Source organism: Triturus cristatus, chromosome 2_1 (genome assembly GCF_964204655.1).
Source record: "Triturus cristatus chromosome 2_1, aTriCri1.1, whole genome shotgun sequence".
NCBI classification, from domain to species: Eukaryota; Metazoa; Chordata; class Amphibia; order Caudata; family Salamandridae; genus Triturus; species Triturus cristatus.
This window is the reverse complement of record NC_140581.1, coordinates 759,121,902-759,141,513: the sequence shown is the minus strand read 5'-3', so window position 1 is coordinate 759,141,513 and position 19,612 is coordinate 759,121,902. Positions and strand designations below refer to the sequence as shown.

The 19,612-nt window shown below is 42.7% G+C and overlaps 1 protein-coding gene across 6 annotated transcripts in view; it reads right to left on the bottom strand.

Moving 5' to 3' along the window:
* GRAMD2B (GRAM domain containing 2B) overlaps window positions 1-19,612 on the bottom strand; it is a 482,135-nt gene that overhangs the window by 23,481 nt on the left and 439,042 nt on the right. For 3 of the 6 annotated variants that reach the window (XM_085632688.1, XM_085632692.1, XM_085632690.1), the window contains exons 10-12: window positions 12,929-13,021; window positions 12,678-12,771; window positions 5,642-5,737 (exon numbers count right to left, since the gene is read on the bottom strand). In XM_085632688.1, coding sequence (XP_085488814.1) covers window positions 5,642-5,737; window positions 12,678-12,771; window positions 12,929-13,021 — 283 coding nt within the window. The remainder of the gene's footprint in view (window positions 1-5,641; window positions 5,738-12,677; window positions 12,772-12,928; window positions 13,022-19,612) is intronic. The other 3 variants (XM_085632689.1, XM_085632691.1, XM_085632693.1) reach the window with 1 other exon arrangement.

The following is a 19,612-nucleotide window of genomic DNA, read 5'->3' as shown; positions in this document are numbered from 1 at the left end:
TATGGCGCTGTAATGTTAGAAGAGACAAGTCTTGGAATAACCATACCATCGCTCCCTTTAAAGAGGATAGCATTCTGGCCTCACTACTGACATGATGGCTTTTTTCCAACAGCAGAGGCACGCGTTACCGAACACTGCAAACTTAACCACGCTTGCCTGAAATACACATCTGCCTTAACCATACATAGTGTTCAGGATGGGCGGGGAAGCGTCGGAACTTAAAGCTCCGGATGCGGAACAGGTAAATGGGGCTGGGGCTGGGTTTGGGGGGGGGGGGGGGGGGGGGGGGGGGGGGTTTGGGATGAGGTCGCTTTTAGGGGTCAGGGCGGGGGTGCCAGGTTTTTAGGGGTCAGGGTGGGGAGTTTTAAGGAGTGGGGTCAGGAAGGGGAGAGAAATCTGGATCATTTTTTTTAAAAATTGGGGCAGGGTTTTAGGCCTCAGAACTGTAAAAGGGATTGGGGTGGGGGTGGAAGTGGCTGGGGTATTTTTAGAGACAGCGGGTGGCGGGGTAATATATGGTAAGAGGCATGGTTTTAGGCCTTGGCAGTGGGAGGGGAGGGGTAGTTTTAAAGGCAGGGCAGGTTTAGGCCTCAGGGCGGGGTGGGGGGTGCGGTAGGGGATTCAAATTTTAGGGCTTGGGACAGGGTCAGAGTAGTGACAAACCTTACCCACGCATACCCCTTACCATTCATGCCTTTACAATGAAAATGAGTGGTAAAGGCATGCGTGGTAAAGGAGTGCGTGGTTACGACGCATTTGTGGTTTGGGGTGCGTGGTAGAGGCACGTGTGGTTTAGCCATGCGCGCCTCTGTCATACAACCCTTTCTGACAGTAGTGATGCAAGCAAGTCAGGATATCCTGAGGCATGTCAAGGGATTTAGCTGGTCTGCCCGCTCTATGGGTGTGATCCAAAACAATGTCCTTGTCTGCAAGGTCTAGCGCCACGTGGCGGAATAAGCAAATGACCTAGTCCGCCAGTACGCCTGGAGAGGGACCCCTTTAATTCTGATGTTGGATTGGCACAATCTGTTTTTCAAGATCTTAAAGGTGCGATTGCAGTTCTACAATTTCGTCACGCAGTTGTAGTAATTCATATCGGTGGTAGTCTAGTTCCTCTTCTCATGAGTCACAGGTTTGTTCCAAGGTGACCACTCCTTGGCCCAATTCCCCCAGGTCTTTCTTTATGTCCTTGACATCTGCTGCCCTGTCTTGTTTGAGGGCAGCTATGTCATCTCTCATTGTGCTAAATAGGGTGTCCAACAAGGCATGGGTGACAGATGCCGCCTCCTCCTCCTAGGAGTCTGATTTAGTCGCAGCCACGTGGGAGGGTGCAGTGGGTGAGGCGTCCCAATGTTGCTCAGATTTTCTGGCTGGGGGCTTACTGAGCATGTCCTTCAAAGTGATAGTTTTAGCACCAGGTCAACCCCACCAATGGAGTCAGGCTGACTAGAGAGTCAGGAGCCCCAGGTCACCACCACCAGGTGTGTCTAGGCTTGCTCCCTTACAACTGGGGGATCCTCTTGGTAGGGAATTCTTCTGCAGAATCCTGCCAGAGGAGCCGGCGGGGGGCTGTTTCGACTCCTGTGGAGCCAAATAACAAAGGTTTTCCTAGAAGTAGTCTCCCCCAGGTCTCTGTCTGCATGCGGGACCCCCCCGTACTGCAAGTCTCACCAGGTGTGTCTGCTGAAACAGTAATGCCAAGGCCCCACTGCTGCTAAATCTGTAGGGTCCGAAGCTCGCCAAAGCTGCTAAATCAGTGTACACTCCCTCAGTAGGCAGAGGTTGAAAGCGTTGTGGTGGGGGCTGCCTTTTCAGGCTTTCCCTCGATGAGGCACCCACTCCAGTAGAGCCCACACCAACCTATGACGCTGTTGCTGAGTGGACGGATGTTCCTCCCAGCAGTGCCCCCAATGTTCATCTTTGCAGGGTCCCTGGTCCTTTCTCTGTGCCAGGAAATTAGAATCGCTGCAATTTGTCTCCCCTGGCTGTAAGTAGAAACGCCTCTCCTCCACCATCAGTATGCGTCGCCTAGCACCTTGCTGCCATCCCAGGGCCGTCCTTTGTGAAGTTTTGTTGCCTCTTGGTTTCTTAATGCAGGCTGAAGATGGCTTTTATTGTAGGGGACACGATCCAACTGACATCACTGCTACAGCCCGGATCCTGCCTCCGCGCTGCACTTGCGGGCGTTGGTCGAACAAGCATCGCTGCAGGTCTCACTGCTATTGTGTGCTGGGCAGTCCATGTGATGCATTGGGGCCAGAGGTGATTCAGCACAGCCTGCCAGGGCCGTCAGGATCAAGGCTTGCGAAAGCCGCCATTTTAGTTGTGTCTACGCTATTCCTCTCAGGCCGGAGATCTCAGTATTGTAACCAAAAAATTGCAATGCTGCCACCCAGTGTACCCAGAGGGCTTCCCCCATGGTGTTGAGTCATGGTGGTGTCCCGGAGCATGCTACTTTTGCAAAAGCGGGCGGCAGAGCTCAGAGAAAGCACAGCTACTTAGGTGCCATCTTGGACATGCCCCCTGAAAATATTTTTAAAAAATACCATACAAAAAGTAATTCCAGAGCGGCAGATCCAAGCAGGCTTGGAGAGTCACTTTTCTGCGCAGCTCACCCTTTGAGCATTCCACAAAAAGAACTGTTAGAAATTTGAGGATAGGAAGCCAAAGACAAGCAGGGAATTTATCTGAATCAATCTTTTACAAATCTAGACCCAGATTAATACATAAGAGACTTGGCAGGCTCGACGTTAAAAAAGCTTTAGATTAAGTGGAGAGCTTGGGACAGTCCAGAGATGGGTAGGGCAGGAAGCAACAGTGTGGGAGATAGACTAGGATTCATATTCGAGCGCACTGGAAGTGAAAGGGCTGCAGTTTATAGCAGATGACAAGAAGCAATATAATCCGGAGCTCAACAGAAAGGAGGAAACCTAAGTAGCAAGCTTGGGAGAGGGGGACTTCTGTGCTGTTCACAGGGGAGTACCAGTGAGTCTGGTCAACTCCTCTAAACCTGTGAAAAAAGTTCAATGGAAATGGTTCAAGTAATAACTGGAGGTAGGGGGAGACAGCCCCTGTTGCTACTTCCTCCTTTGACATAAAATCCTAAACAATATGAAAAATGTTATCGACTGGTGTACAATTTCTTAAATCTGAGCACCAGTAAAGTCATTTTTTTAAAAATTGGAAATCTATTCCTGCAAAAACACTCCTATTCTTAGAGGTTTACGACTCTATTGGTTTCACAAAGCATTCCAAAAGCCCTCCTAGATAAATCTTCAAGTCCATTATATTTAATGAAACACTGTAGAGGGCAACATGTATGTAATCATGGTTCTACTCCCAACCACAAAAGGAACCCCGTAATACCGGATTTTAGGTTTGGGAACAAAGGGGAAACAAAACATCAAACATGAAAATAAATATACCCATAAACACACCCTCAAATATTTTATTACAAACTTTTTTTTACATTTTCTTTTTTTTTTAATTTACATTTTTGCTCTGACTTACAAAAACATTTTTCATTATTTTATCATACATATTTTATTCATAAATATCTTAAACAGGACCAACAATGGATGAATTAATCCAACTAGTAATACAACACAATTAAGTCAATCCTATATACATTAATGCAAAAAATCGCCACCTCACTGGAACCCCCCCCCCCATACTCATCATGGACCACACTCAAAACACACATTTCTCTCAGGATTACCCAAAACGTTTTTTCCAATGGACCAACAAAGAGACCAATTCTCGTTTAGTCTGATATTTAGTCCTCAGATAGAATCTGGTGCAGACTGAAATTCTCTATACTCCAGCAGGTACACAAGTTCCAGGGAAGGGACGCTGGTGTGCAAGCGTGGAATAGGGACTCTGTCCTACATGGCATCAGAAACCTTACCTGCACAGGTCTCCTGGAAAAGCCACCCTTGCTGTCAAAGTTCAGCCCAAAGAAGAAAAGCTTTTGAAGGACCAGAGGCAGGAGTCCAAGTCCTAGCAAAGCAAGTATCACATTCCTTCGTCAGGATGGAGGGTGAGCCAAACTGCAGAGATTTCTCTGTGGTGGGAAATGAAGTGGGATGATTCCTATATCAAGGACATACCCCAATCAGTACGCAAGCAGTAAGGGTACTTTACCAGACCATTCCCAATTGATTTTATCTTCTTTGAAGGTCAGCGGTGTCCAGGGAGATTTGGACAGTTCATCTATGTGAAGAGAGAAAATCTACCTGCACCTACAAACGGTCTCACTCACAGAGCTACAAGGACTCTTGTGTGCACTGTTCATATTTGACAATGATGAAGAATAAATACTTCAGTATTCATACCCTCTTGGAGCATTACTGTATTATTGTTGAAGGCCAGGAAACCACCTCATTTGACATCTGACACCATTTTTACTTAGGCAGGCAAGGTGAGGATTAATGCTCCCAAACTCAAGAACACCAAGGCAAATACACACAGTGCACATGGCCCAGAGCCTTGAAGTAACCAAAACACAACACTCCACAATATATCTGAACACGGAAACTCATTTCAACTAGCGTCATATGCTCTGTCAGAAATCACTTGGGAGGGTAGGAATCTTTGTTGGACACTATGAACTTTCTGTTGAGTTTTCCCATTTGTCACAACCCCACGCCCCCACTCCAAGCCTGTCTCAGTGTTATGACCTGCAAATTATATTCCCCCTTTGATTTTTTTTAGCATATTGTCCTTCCTCTAAAAACTGTAGCAGTACCCAAGAAGAAACCTTATTTTAAGAATCTACTCTGCTGTCCCTACTGGATTTTTAAACACATGTATAGCCTACATGGTTTCTTTTTGCGCCTCTCCTTTTTTCGTGGCCTCTAATTAAAAGACATACCCATTTATTTAATGTCATTTCCATTCCGCATCTCTTCAAATGTATAAACTGGGTACATTTTATGTACTAATAACCTCCTTGTTTGCAATATTAAGTCTAGAAGCTAGTTAAGTATCAAAAGGAGGGCCATTGTCATCTCAGCTACCTGTCTCACATCTCTGAGATATGAATAGCTAAGACTTACCGCTCCAGAAGCACGGTATCCAGTACAGACACCCTAGACACTCTTACACTCGCTTCCACCACTGTCCTGTCAGTGAATTTCGGAAACAGTTCAACTTTTGTTAACTTCTGTACAGCAACCGACTTTGTATCCATCACAACAGCTCTCCTCTTAGCTTTAACAACTAAGACTGTTCTCAATCTTCACAGAGTTCAATCATGGTTTTCAATCTCACAGAACTCCAAATATTAATTGTCCGCGGTACACTATTTAGAGACAATATACAATACATACACCGCATTTTAGGAAAACAAAATGGGCAATTGCTACCACAGAATAGAGTAAGGTGAAAGCATTCATGTTCCTATTAAGCAAAAGGCAATTGTTGAGTAAGACGGTGCTATTTTGTCTGCTTATTTGGAAATATTTTGAGTACTTAGTCTATTTCTCAGAATTCTTGTCAGTCTATTTCTCAGAATTCTTGTCAGTCACTAGACTAACGATCACATCACCACCACAAGACGAGTGCTGACACCAATTTCGGTTGAGCCAACAATCACACACACACAATATGCAGATCACCAACTAGATAAAAGTATACTTACTCATTCACAAAAAAAGGACCCATTGTCGAGAGGCGTTCTTCTAGGATAATGATTTTAGATCTCATGTAGATAGTCGAAAACATTAGAATACAGACACTGAGGAAGAAAAGGGGAAAACATACGCAAGACAATTGAGAGCTGGTAGAAGATTAATTACATTGTAATACAGAATGATTCAAAAAGCAATCAAAATATCCTACTACTGGATGTACTCGGCTCAACTGTGAAGCGTGTGCAGTCATGCAATACTTGTAAACTTTAAAAGAAGTTACTTTCCTCATGCCAGAAGTTCTCAATCTGCTCCTCAAATAGGTAGCTAAAGATAGCGGGGATTTATTCACACATTACTTAACACTTTAAGCTCCAAGGTGGAGAAATCCACCTCTTTGTTCTAATACTTAACATCCAGCAGTGCAACTTATTAAAAATAGCTACAGGGGTTTCTAGAGAATGTACAAAAGTGCAGCATACTAAACCAGACATATATCCCAAATGGGAGAAACAAAAACCGTTGTAGATCCCTACACTGCTGTGCATATATCTGCTGATTTCAAGCAGGAACTACATTAAAGACCTAGCAAAAGGATAATAACTTTCCAGTGAAATGAAGATTCCAAAACACTATCCATGAATTAAAATTAATTGACTTGTTTATAACCAGGAAGGTAGATTGCGTGCAGTGAGATCCCAGTACCCTAGGTGGGCAAAAAAAACCAAAAAAACACAGAATTCTCTGACTTACATTTCCTAGGATAGACTTGTATCTTTTAAAAGAGAAGAATAAAAAATGCAACTAATAATTTAAAAATGAGTTTGCTACTCCTGAGGTTGTAATATAATTGAAGTAGTGTATACAGGAACAAACAACATATCTATCTATATTCAGAACCATTCCTCTTGTGGTGTAAAACCCCTGCTTTAGCGTTGAGTATGTAATGTGATAACTTCAACCACATGCAGGTGCAGCACTTCAAAGTGTGTTGGATCCAGATAATCCGAATAGTAAAAGCAGGATGCAAAATATGTGGGTGCAAAAAAAAAAAGAAAAAAAAAAAAAGACTTACAAATCAAGAATCTGTCTGGCCCCCTATCAGCACAAGTTTTTCACAGAGACTCCATGCTGCAGCCTTCTGTGCTCTGGTTTCCAATGCTTTCAAAGCATAAGCATCAGATACCCACAGGCTCAGCTGAAGTTTGGGATTATTTTTTTTCCTCTTTTTTACCATTGAGCTGGACAGGGCTAGATCTAGGAAGGGATTAATTTCTGCTTCGTAACAAATTCACAATGTACACCAAAAATATACACATTCACGAAATGCTATGGGAGGATACTAAAATGTTTAAGACAACTCAGTAAGCCAATACCTGAAGGGGGCATGCCCAATCAAGTCAATGGCTAAAGAGGGAGGAACCAAATCTCCTTTCAGTATGTTCTTACATATTGTGTGTGTTGTGCGGACACTATCTTGCTAAAGTCGACAATAGCCAAGCCTTAAACTGACTATTTCAAATTATGGGATCTGAAAATCATTTGTGCAAAGAACCTTAGTTTTCATAAATGAATATCATCTTGAGTTCTACATTTGCACCGCTTTGTCAAATTCCACGCAGCCCATATAAAGTATCCTATTGAACGGCAAATCACAAATGGTGAAGTTTAATAAGGTTAGCTTCCTGCTGCATCTTCCAGACTAAGGGAATTTGCCCTATTTTTCTGAGGCAATAGAGATCGTGCAACAGAGTGTATAATGCCCATCTTGTTGGTTCAGTCCTTTCAGCTGGTCATAACCATTAAGAGGTGAAATATTTTAAGAACTGGACACATAGCGGCCACATTTGGTTTGAAGTTTGCAAAGCTGATGATTTTGAATCAAAAAAGTTGCAGTTAGCGGTCTTCAACTACACAATGTATAATGTACAAGCAGTATTTATACACAAAGTAACAGAATAGGTCCTTTTTTGATGAAAAGGTCTCTCCGGTTAGCTTTACTAGTTCCAAGCCCATAGCAGGTTTGCCAAATTTATCAGATTAAAGAAAAGTTCCAAAACAGCTGTATCTGCACAACCCAGCACAATTGCATACCTGTGAAACTCAGAGAAGATCATCTGCACGTTTTAGTGTCTGTAGTTTTGATCCAAGCAAGCTGCACAGCAGTGTCTCCTAAAAATTCAAGCTATTCCTTTACTCTTGAGACCCGCTCTTTAATCTGTTTCAGCACAGAAAAGATTATGCGATCAATTAAACCTACTTCAGGGCTATGGCTCGCCAACAACTCTTCATAGATGTTCCATCCACTAAACAGCCGAGCATTTGACACCTTAGGTTTACCCAAGGTGCCTTGGTGTGGCCATTAATCACAGAAATTCTTTACACTGCCTGTTGGTTACCACACATCAAATGTTTGAAGGAATTGGCAATTTTGCTTTGACCTAGGGTCTTGCTTGTATATTAAAGTTCTCTTCAGTTAGACTATGCCAAATTTCACACAAAACACATGACCTTTCACAGAGACTTGCTCCTTCACAGTCCGTCAGGCCCCGTAACTCTCAGATTCCAGGGGAGATGTGCACTGCTTCAAATGGAAAAATAGAAGTACAGGTATCCTGCACAATAGTACCTACTTGCATCTGAAAAGTGCCGGCACTCACCATCTAAAAGTATAGCACAGCTACTGAGAAGTGCAGGACCCTACCTCAAAATAAAGGTGTGTACGTACTCCATACCTGGCAGTACCGGCCTCTTAAAGGCACTGGAGAAATGCCCCCTGCCACTTCCTTGTATGCTGTTCTCAATCCTCAGCCTCTGGATGGTGCATGCAGGTGGGGCAATAGCCACAGGCTTCGGTTCACAAGACACACATAACTAAAAACACTCCATCACCAATACTAGCTCTCCAGAGTGCAGCCCTCAGCAAATTTAGAGGACTAGCCTTACGAAATAATATGCTAGATTTTGTAGGACCCTAGTCAAGACCTCTTTCTGCTCTATTTTGCCTGCCATACTCCATCCCTCAAACTCCCGACACTTTTCCGCTGGGCAACAGTAGATCTACCTATGATGTTGGACATGAGGTGTACTAAACATAAGGAGTGGGCACTGTTGATGTATAGGGAGCTTGGAATACCACTGGAGACCTTGTATGATGGTATTTTAGATGCTGCTGTACTGTACCCTCTTTTCTGTTGATTCACAATAAGAAACTGAAACTAAATCTACAGAGACATTAGGCACTGAGAATTCTTTGCACCGTTCTTTGCGAGTTAGGCTAAAGTAATTATGTAATGAGCCCACGTTTTCATTTTATTGTCTCCATGACAATTGCTAGTAAGCAGGAGATAGAGTTAGATTAAACTGATGAGACTGCATAAGACCTGTATACTGAGGCTTACATTCTATATGAATATTTTTTAAAGATTTAGATTAAATTATGTGTAAGGGTGTGGTTTTATCTGCTCATCAATAAACAAGTAAAATAATTATGCATTGTGGCGCTAGATTACCATATTGAGACTGCTTCCTTCTTGTTAGGCAGTTTTTAAACGGCCTGTAACAGACCTGTAAATTTTACACACAAGTCTCTCTGGTGGGTTGTATATATTTTCAGGATTTAGCTGCCTGAGGATATGCCCAAGTCCAATTAGCAGATTATGGATCAAGATGTTTATTGCTGCAGAGCCCCGAGTTGCACAATGTGGAACGTGAGATATGGGATATGTATACACAAGCTATTACATCACATTGTGAATCCCAATTCATCTACCCTGCCCATTTCTCCATGCCCCTGTAAGTGGTCTATTTTCCTCCTCGCCCCCCAAGTGAAAACCTGATGCCAGATCATCAGTGAAAGGGCTGAAGGATCTAGGAGTTTTAAGAACTGATTAACGAATACCAAATTCTGAAACTACACCTTAACATAAGCCTAGCTGAACCAGCAAATAAACTTAACTAGAAGCATTTATTTGAGGAGAGCATGCTCAACGGACAGTCATGAAACAGGTAAACAGACAGAAGAAGCATTGGCAAAGCCAATCGGTTTGCGTTGGTCTCCAGTCTTTTGGCAATTCGTGTTTTGTTCTGTCATGATTTGTGCAAAACCTTATTGTTGGGCACTCACCAAGCCATCAATTTAAACAAATCATTGGCTAAAGCCACAAATATGTTTTGGTTTAAAAAAGCCACATTACCATAGTAGTCCCTGATGCTAAAGAGGACGTTGTGCGTGGATGTGCTCCTTGTGAGAGCCATGCCTGGCTGATGAGTCATATTCATGTCAAAACTGGTTCTGGGCTGCTTGTGCTCCGTTCACAGAGGACATGGCCTAGCAGTTCGGGCTGGACTGTTGCCATTGAAGGGGGGGGGGGGGGGGGGTCAAGACTGACTTGCATATGGCTGGGTCCAAACTGAAGTGGCATGTTGTGCAGAATAACGATGGACTGAGATGCGACCACAATAAATACCAGTGGCTGAGATAAATCAAGCATTCCATGTATAACTTTTAAGTATTTATCCTTGTAAAAGGCCAGCATGCGGTCACTCAAAAGTGAAATCAGTCAGTGGCTGAAGTGTGCTAACTCACAGCCCCATGATGCGTGCTAAAGTGGCTGGAAAAACAATGTGAATGACAGACTGATGGATGAAGTCTGGCCGAGAAACCTTATAAGTAACTATATTATACACATAATTGCGAAAAATCAAAAGTTCTTGGCTAACACCTGACTGAAAAAGTCAATGGTTTTCTGTTGGCCGACAGCCTCTTCTAATGCTTTTTGGCAATATTTTTGTAAAACTTTCTTCGAAACAGAAAGAGGCTTATACAAACCGACGGAGTGGATTGCACAGAAAGATAGAAAGGCTTACAAAGATAGAGAGGGTTGGGTAGACAGACAAAGCAACACAAAGGTTTACACAGACCGGCAGAAAATGATACTTAGCCAATAGACAGGCTTGCACAGACAGAGTATTTCACAGATAGATAGAATGGCTTGCACAGGCAGACAGCAGGCTTGCACAGACAGACCGAGAGGCTTGCACGGACAGACAGAAAGGCTTGCACAGACAAAAAGACTTGCACAGAGAGGCTTAGACTGACAGATAAAAATGCTTGCACAAACCGGCAAACAGACAGAGGCTTGCACAGACAGACAGAACTGCAAAGATAGAAAAGGTTGCAAAGGTAGATGAACAGACTGATAGGGTTGAAAATGCAGATAGATAGAACAAGAAACCAGAATAAGTGGCAGAGTTAAACTTAGTAATATAATAGTTAAATGTCTATATAAGTAGGACATACAAGAGCACCGAAAGCACACTAGACAGCCACACAACCAAGACATACAGACTACATTAGTATACACATATAACGACATAAAGAGCACTGAAAGCAAACAAGAAAACCATACATATATACCTATGGACTAAACCGGTTTACAAATATAACTGAAGCCTTCAAAATACATTCCAGAATAACATAAAGGAGTGCAGTTAGAAATACACTTCATTGCATGCATACTAAAAAAAAGAAAAAAATTACAACTTCATGAAAACAGTATTACATACAATTTGGTATGCTAGGAATCAGACGCAGTCAAAAAAAAAAACAAATGACACTCCAAAAAGAATTTAGAAACACCATTAGCAGGGGATAGGAACGGATAAAGCTGGAATGCACCCTATGCTCCACATGGAAGAGCTGGTAGAAAGTGTCCTTCATATCAGACTCTAATAAAGGCAACATCAGAGCAATAAAGTAAAAACAAATCACTGTCACTGAAGAGTACTACCTTGTATGTGAACCCTGTGAAAGAGCAAAATGCAGTCATTCAAATGAAAGTTACCCAATGGCTGAAGTGGGCTGACCCACTGCCCCATGCTGTTGTGGGTGGAAGCAATATTTGAATGACACTCCAACAGACCAATGAATGAAGACAGCCCCTTTAAATAAGTATATTATACACAGTTATTAAAAAACAATAAAAATCAAAAAGGTATTGGCTAACCTTAGATCTAAAAATGTGCAAACTCTGCCATCACTTTTTCTTTCTAGAGGCGACTTGCCAATGATGTGCCTATTTACTAAGTATTCATAATATTACCAATAAATACAAAGCGAGACATTGGGACTATTAAATGGCCAAGTTACTGAAGAGAGTCAGAAAACTAAGACTGGCCAGTGCCCTCGTTTTTACACTAAAATGAGCAATAGGGATTTATTATCAGATATTCATACAAGACCAGTCTCACCATTAAAAACTACCCACAAAACCATAAGTACATTAGAACACTTCCTCAAATGAGAGTTATGTAGGATACTAGTCTTACAAACTGATGTTTTAACCAGGACTTGTACATACACAGCAGATACCGAAACATTGAACGAGACAACCTTTGAAGTCAGCATCTGGGAGTTTGACAACAACACCTTGCTTAAAAGAGGCTAATCCCAATGAATACCTCAAAAATGACACTGTAGTGTTGGCACATAAAATTAAGAACATGCAGAGAAAGTCATGCATTTGACAGTGAAAATGAAACGGAAGAATATTGGTTAAACGTTTCACCCCAAAAAACAGAAGAGAATGTCCACGCAAAAATCGAAGAGGAAGGCTTTTCCCAAAGTTGAAGGACTCAAAGAAACATCAGATCTAAGAACTAAAGTTTACTTCAAAAATAAAAGTCACAGTTGGCAAAACTTGATACACACGGGCATGGATTATGACGCACACACAAAAGTGTTGCTCCTTGCTTCCTACAGCTTTGCACCACTTTATTGAACACCCTCTTACAGTCCTTCTAGACACTTCAAAGATATTGGGTGAGTGAGTATTCTGAAGACTCCTGGACACAAGATTAGGATGCCATATTAAGCTTTAACACAAGTTCCACTAGGGGGAACGGCTAGGCGACCCCATTATGCCTTTAATTTCATCCTATGCGTGACTGTTAGAATATTTCTGGAATCCTGCATGAAGGAAGTAAAAATATATTCTACATGCAAAATAAATTGTTGCTGGAATATGAGAAACTGTGGCTACTCACAGAACTGCGTAGCAAATCAGCAGCCCGTTAAGGGACAATAGCTGCCGGGATCTTGTGTGATGGAAGAGTCGCTGAAGTCTTGAACCACCAGCTGCTGAGAAAAGGAACAGAGATTTATCCAAAAAAGGGGTCCCAGACTCTGAAAACACTACTGTGCCACAGAAATGGTAGCAGTGTGCTACACAAGCAGTGACATCAAAGCCATTTCACATTAAAACTAAAGCGCAGTGGGGCAGAGTGCATTGATTTACCATATCTTGGGGCATCCCTCGCTTTTCCTTCATGAGCAGGTATCTTCTCAGCCTTTGAAACTTTCAGAATGGGCTGAGCGTCCAAGGGAAATTCTGTCAAAAAAGAGATGTTTAATAGTTGTATATATGCAGGAATTAAGGACCCAATGGACTTCTGGTTAAGCTAATTCAAATGTGATCACATTATTATAAGGCATAGTAAAATCCAAGGGATACGCTAAACAAACTCATTCTACTATTTATTAATAAAACAATATACATGCTATACTAACCACTGCACATGCCTCGTTACTAAATTAACGTTAAAACAAATCTGCAAACTATTTAAGGCATAATCAACATGGGTTGAAATTCAGATCATGCATTCGAGTGAATAAATAACAGTCTGATTTATAAAAATTTCGTTTGGCAGTCTAAAAGGTGAAGATGTTCTCTCAGCACTCTAACCTAATTTATGGCTCTCCTTACAACGTGAAATATATTTTGTTTGTAACAGCGGTTTTCCGTTTGCCTCATACCTTTACTAACGATCCTACATTAATCATCCCTACAAAGCATTTTTCGTACAAAGAAGTGAAAATTATGGCCAAAAACAGTGATTTCCCGTACAGTTTTAAAGTATGCTTGGGAACTCTATGTAAATTTCACAACATACATGGGTGAGACGCAGAAAACTACACATGCATTTCAAAGTTCAACCAGCAGCAAAGAAAAAACGAAATAGTATGAAATATTCAAACTAAACAAATAACTTTTCTTAGAAACGACAGTATTATCTTTGATTTCTTACAGCTTAATACGAGTCAGAAATGTGCTCTATTCACAGTCAGTGAATTTAAATCCTTCACTCAAGGAGGATTAACAACAGCGCAGCTTTAATAACAGGATATTAGAATAAACAGTGCAATGCTGAAAGCCCAGGTCTGAACAGACTAGCCATTAAAAATCCCTACTAAACATATTTAAAAACCAGACTTGAATAGCAGGATCAGGAGAGAAAGTAACTTCTTCGCTGCAGCTACGAAATTTCGTCTGCGAACCAGGGGCAGCTGATGAGCCAAGCGTCACTCGGATTGCCCGGTGCCCGAAAGCACCAGTCCGGCCCAGACTATGGTTACGTTCCATCCACTGTAGTTTACTCAAAAGAAATGCAATTTGAGACCCTTTCTAAAGGAAGGTAATATTTAACGAGATTTCCAGCGGTCAATTTTACAGCCCGTTGGGTGTGGAGTTGTGTTTTTCTGTACCCAAAAAAAAAGGTAATCCCCCTTCTCAGTTTGGATATTTTGGGATTGTGTCTGTATATATTATTTATTTTGCAAAACATGTAGCGTTATTCATAATTAAAATGCGTACAGATGTTGAGGCGCATATAATGCTCACAATATTTTATATTCATACTACTTCATTTGCGCATAGAGCATCTGGGGTAGTCGTTGAATACCGCTCATATATCATTGTTATATATTAGAAAATGTACTTCCAAACTAGGCCATTCTTTTGTGTGAATGCGGATTGTGAAACTTAAATTTGAGTGAATACCCCAAAGCAGTAGCTCAGTTAGGGCGCAGGGGTCACGGTGACTCAACATAATGGGAATATTATCAGTGGGTGACTTTAAGCTTTTAATAACCTTGTTTTGTGATTGTTTAACGGGTATCATTTAATTGCTAAAGCAAACGCCAAAGAAAAAGTAGCCACAATTTTCTACCTCTTCCATCCAATCAGAATGTACATTTTTTATTTAGATACAGTTTTGAAGATACATAACTTGCTGTAACAGTTGATAAATGTGTAACTAATGGTTTGCTACCAGGTTTTAGAAGAATCCAGCTAAACTTGCATTTTACAATTTTAGAATCTAGTGACAGAGAGAAACAGTTATTTTTCTCTCTTGGAGACATCTATTGTATTAAAGACTTTCCTAATATTTTTAAAAGTTGGCTTGTTCTTAATTAATCCGCCTTTGTCCGAGTTCATCAGTTTTGGAATTCTTTCCTCCAGGCTTATTGCCCGGTTCGTCAAAACGATTTTTCGAGCATTGTAGAGGGTGCTTATCCTGTTTGACTAAAAAGGAACTTTTACTGCCATCACAAAATCGGTTTTCTGCCAGGACTGAAAGAAACTATTACATTCTTTGATGAAAGGGCCAGCTCGTCTTTTTAAAAACGTTATAGAATAGCAATGATACCGTCTGGGCCTGGAGCCGTAGTGTTCATAGACAATATTCCTTGAACCATCTCTTCCCCAGAGGAAGAGATGGATCAGAGTCCTGACCTTTTCTTAGAACTATTCCATATCACTGCGTTTTGTGATCCAGTCAACTAGATGCTTTGGGCAGCAAGTCAGAATACTGAGCACAAAAATATCAAGCTACCAAAATATTGCAGCCTAAATCAGCTGCTAAAATATTATGAAGTTAAGAATATGTGTTTAAGTACAGATTTACTATTCTTAACTCCATATCTACATACTTGGAAGGTAAATAAACCTTCAAGTGAAGTTAAGTATAGTAAATTTATAGCTACCAATATATACTTATGTTCATGATATTTTAGTAGTCTATATTTCAGCTATGACATTTTGGAAGCATGATATTTAAAACTAAATATTCAGGTAGTATACCTGCCTTTTTAGGTCTCGGCTCGAAGGCTGCGCTTGCGCAGTCTCGGTCCGAGATTTAATGACTTGGAGAAGAGGGGCTTGAACACGCCCCTCTTCTCCCCTGTTCTCCATTGGCTGGCCTCTTGAATGCTGGCCAGCCATTGGAGAAGAGGTCCGTCACTCCGAACAGGCCCTGTCCTTTTCGGATTCGGGGGCGTGTTTTTTCCAACTTTTCTAATTATCTCCTCCAGCCAATGGCAAGAGGAGAGAAAAGGAAAACACGCCCCCGAATTCGAAATCGCCACTGCGTTTCTCCGAGGCATTTCTGCTTCGCCTCGGAGAAAGGCAGTGGTGTGCTTGTTCCTGTCTTGGATGTGGAGTCACCTCAAATTACTTGGACAAAGGAGGTAGAGGGAACTCAAGCGACGCGCCCATATCTGTTTTTCCTTAGAGGTTGTGTGACGTCACCTCATGTGTCGGCACAAAATATGGTTATGAATCCCCAAGCCTAATACTTAAAAGAGAGCTCAGCTGAAGAAGTACAGAGGTAGGGTAATTTATACGTATATAAATGGGGCTCGGCTGCGGGGTTATGATGTCCCTGAAAACTCCTCTCGTAGTGAGTAAAGTTCAGCAAATCTCAGATGGCTACGAAGCGCGGCTCTGAGTAATTTTTGGTTTCCATAACATGTGCTCTTTGTTTTACGCTTCACGTCTGCCACCCAGGAGCGCTGCCGCCTCCGCTTCCCGTGGTGGGGGCACGCGTGGCCCGGGCATGCTGCAAACAGGGGTCCGCTTTAATGAGGCCGAGGGCCGGGCGGGAGGGAGTGCCTGCTGTGGCGTTCCTGGGATTGGGCACAGCGTGGAGGGCCGGGGGGAGGCGCCGCCCTGGGAGGGAGAAGCTGCTCACTGGGGAGCTAAAGGTGAAGGTTGGATAAAATGTTTTAGAAGCCAGTGCCCCTTCATAACTCCCAGCAGACACCAATCCCACGAGGAGCCGCTCCAGACAGTAGAAGGGGCGCCGCGGACCCGGGACTCCTCACCATGGCCAGGACAGCGGTGGCAGCTGCAGCAATGCTCCTCTTTCTCACGCAGGCATTTGCAGTAAGTCCCGCGGAGTGCACTGACCCTCGTGTTGTTTCGAGCCACGCTGGGGAGACTTGAGCGTCAAAGTTGGAAACTCCCGGTGTTTGCAGGGCTCGTGCTATAGAGGGGGAGGGGTCCCACGCCTGGTTTAATGTGATGCCTTCACAGCAGGGGCAACGTATCGTTACGAGTTAAGGTTGCCTCCCCACGCAGAAGAAACCAGGGCAGTAGTGTCAGGTTTATGGCCGCGGACATCTCGGGCCTCAGAGCCCTCGTGTGAACCACTTTTAAAACGTCTGTTTCTCGGTGCCAATAATGGGCTTTGGGTGCATTGATTTCTGGTCAACCTCCTCCAGGTGTTTCCCAACTCCCCGGATGTGGAGCGACGGGTGAGAATGGTAATATTCTGCCTCTATGTAGATTATATTGCAGCCTATCGTACGATGCTGACGTCATAATTTAATGTGTGGCTGGCTGCACAGATGGGATTTGAAATAAAGAAATGGTTGTCTGACGTCTAGCTCATGTCGTTTAAAACGTGCTAACTGTTTTGTAAGGTAGTTCTCTAGGTTCCCTAGTTTCGGCTTAAATTATTGGCCCTAAAGCGCTACATGCAGCGAGGACGTGGTTCCTTTGAGGCGCATGGCTCTTAAAAGGTATTTGGGCCCTGGTTTAGTTTTCAGGGCTCCCCCTCTGAGGGCTAAGTACACTTTAAGGGGCTGGGAGAGGGCTTCCCTGGGGGGGCACATTATCGCCCCCAGGGCGAGGCATGCTGGAGCGTGCACCGTCGGTGCCAGTCTCCGCCTCGGCGCCCTGCAGCGCTACCTGCGGGCGGCCGGGATCTGGTGCCGGCGGCTCCCCGGGGGTGCCTTCACAGCTGCTCCCTAAGTGGTTAATTGGCTGGGAATGGGCGGCTGCGCCCTGCTCCCGCCACAGGCCCGGATGTTTGCCCTACGCCTTACCTGCTCTGTTTATTTGCAGCCAGAAAGCTAATCCCTGGGGGTCATCTGGACAGCGGTGTTTGAAGTCCGTACAAGGAAGTAGCTGCTATATTTTCATTTTTTAAATATTTTAGCAATTGTACTATTTTTACCCCAGCCTTGTGAGTTATGTGTAGATTACTTTTACCTGGTTGTAGAAGGCAATGAGTTGGTTGTGAGGGTTTGTAATGTGACACCCTCCGCTGTGAACACGAGGGTTGTTTTTGTTAGCTCGAAGCCCTGCTGTGAAGTAGGTGTTCGTGGAGTTAAGGTCCCATGAATTAGTTGACACCTCTGCAAAGTACTCTTTTTGCCTACATAGTAGGGGCAGGTGAAACCAGTTGGTTACAGTAGTACGTTTAAACCTTATATTACAGTGCAGGAATGATATGTTTTAAGTTTGTCCCACTAAAAAAGGGTGCATGCCCAGGTATTGAGCAGTGACCATCAGCTAACAAGCATTTACAATGCAACGGTCTCGGCATTGTTAAAGTTAGAGCTATTGGCATTGCTCATGACAATGCCGTTTCTTTAAATGTTTTAAAAACAAAAACAAACAAAAATAATGTCATGAGCAATGCCAATAGCTCTAACTTTACCAATGCCGAGACCATTGCATTGTAAATGCTTGTTGCTTTTGCCATAAAACACTTTCTTCTGTAGTTTCGTTGTTTATTTGAATTTTAAGTAAAGAAATATGGAATCTGGAGCACTCTTGTAATGTCCCATGAATAATTTAGTAATTTAAAAATATTTGCTTCAATTGAAGACCCTGTAGGTACAGTAGATGAGTGAAGCAGGAATATAAGTTTCTGCCAAAGACTGCATGAAGCAAGAGAAGAGACAGTCATTTACTGAGGGAAGTGGGTTAACGTGGTTGGATGGATTCAGTCTTAATGGTCCTCAGGCGGTTATTTTTTGTTCACACAGAAAAAATACAAACCTAATTACTTGCTGCATCACAAGAATGCCTCAATCTTCATATCTCTGTAAATCTGGTGCATCCAGCACCAGATTACCATCTCTAACAAGCGAAGATGCGTGTGGAAATTCAGGCATAATTGCCAATTACAGACTCCGTGTAAGGGTTCTTCTGTCTTCATAAATGGTCTGTATCCCTTCTCAGAGCCAAATGAGAGTTAGAAGTATATTTGGACTACGAACTGTCACACTGAAATTTCAACATCAAACCACAGAGTTAGGACCAATCTACTTACAGAGTCTATAAATATTTTTTCTCTAACATGTTTTTTTTTTTTGTTACGTTTGGGCTTGGTAAATTTCCAGATTAATTTCTCTAAGGGATAAAATTAGGTTTAAGGTTCAACTTTCACCACATTTCTCAACAGTGTTGCAAGCTGGGGGGGTCGGGATTGTTCATTTGGTCTGGTCCTCCAAGTCACATGACTTCTTATTTAAATCACATCCGTGTATTTGAGCCAAATGCAAGCCAATCCATGTGAAGACATCAACAGGCGAGGCAGCAAAGACTGCCCATTTTATTGACATTAATGTTCAGACAAGGAAAATCACATGAAGGCCTCTCTCGCAGTACATCCTTTGAAATCTCCTCTATGGCAGATTCAACAGGGCAGGCTAGGAGAAGAACAGTTAGTTCTGCCAAAAACAGTTTTATTCTGGGCGGATTCAATCACAGGGGCTTGATCTGCTGAGTTGTGGTGTGCAAAAGAATTGCACCCCGCTCCCATTGCCTTGGACTAGATAACTATTAGGATGGCTAGCACTAACCGTTACCTGAAATGAAGAGGCAGTGTTAGAGGGCTGAAGGACAGCTGCAAATACTGTAAACCTGTTATTAAAGAACTTTGGAACTATGAATAGTTTAGACTGAAAATATATTCCATTATGGTTTATGGAGACCACTATCACAGCAAAAGCATAATTGCTCACAACTGCCTTCTGCTACTAGAGGATTTCAGTTGCTGGTTGGAAAACCCGAATGCTGTAGGGGGTTAGAGTTTCTCAGATCTGAAGAGGACAAGCGCAATTGAAA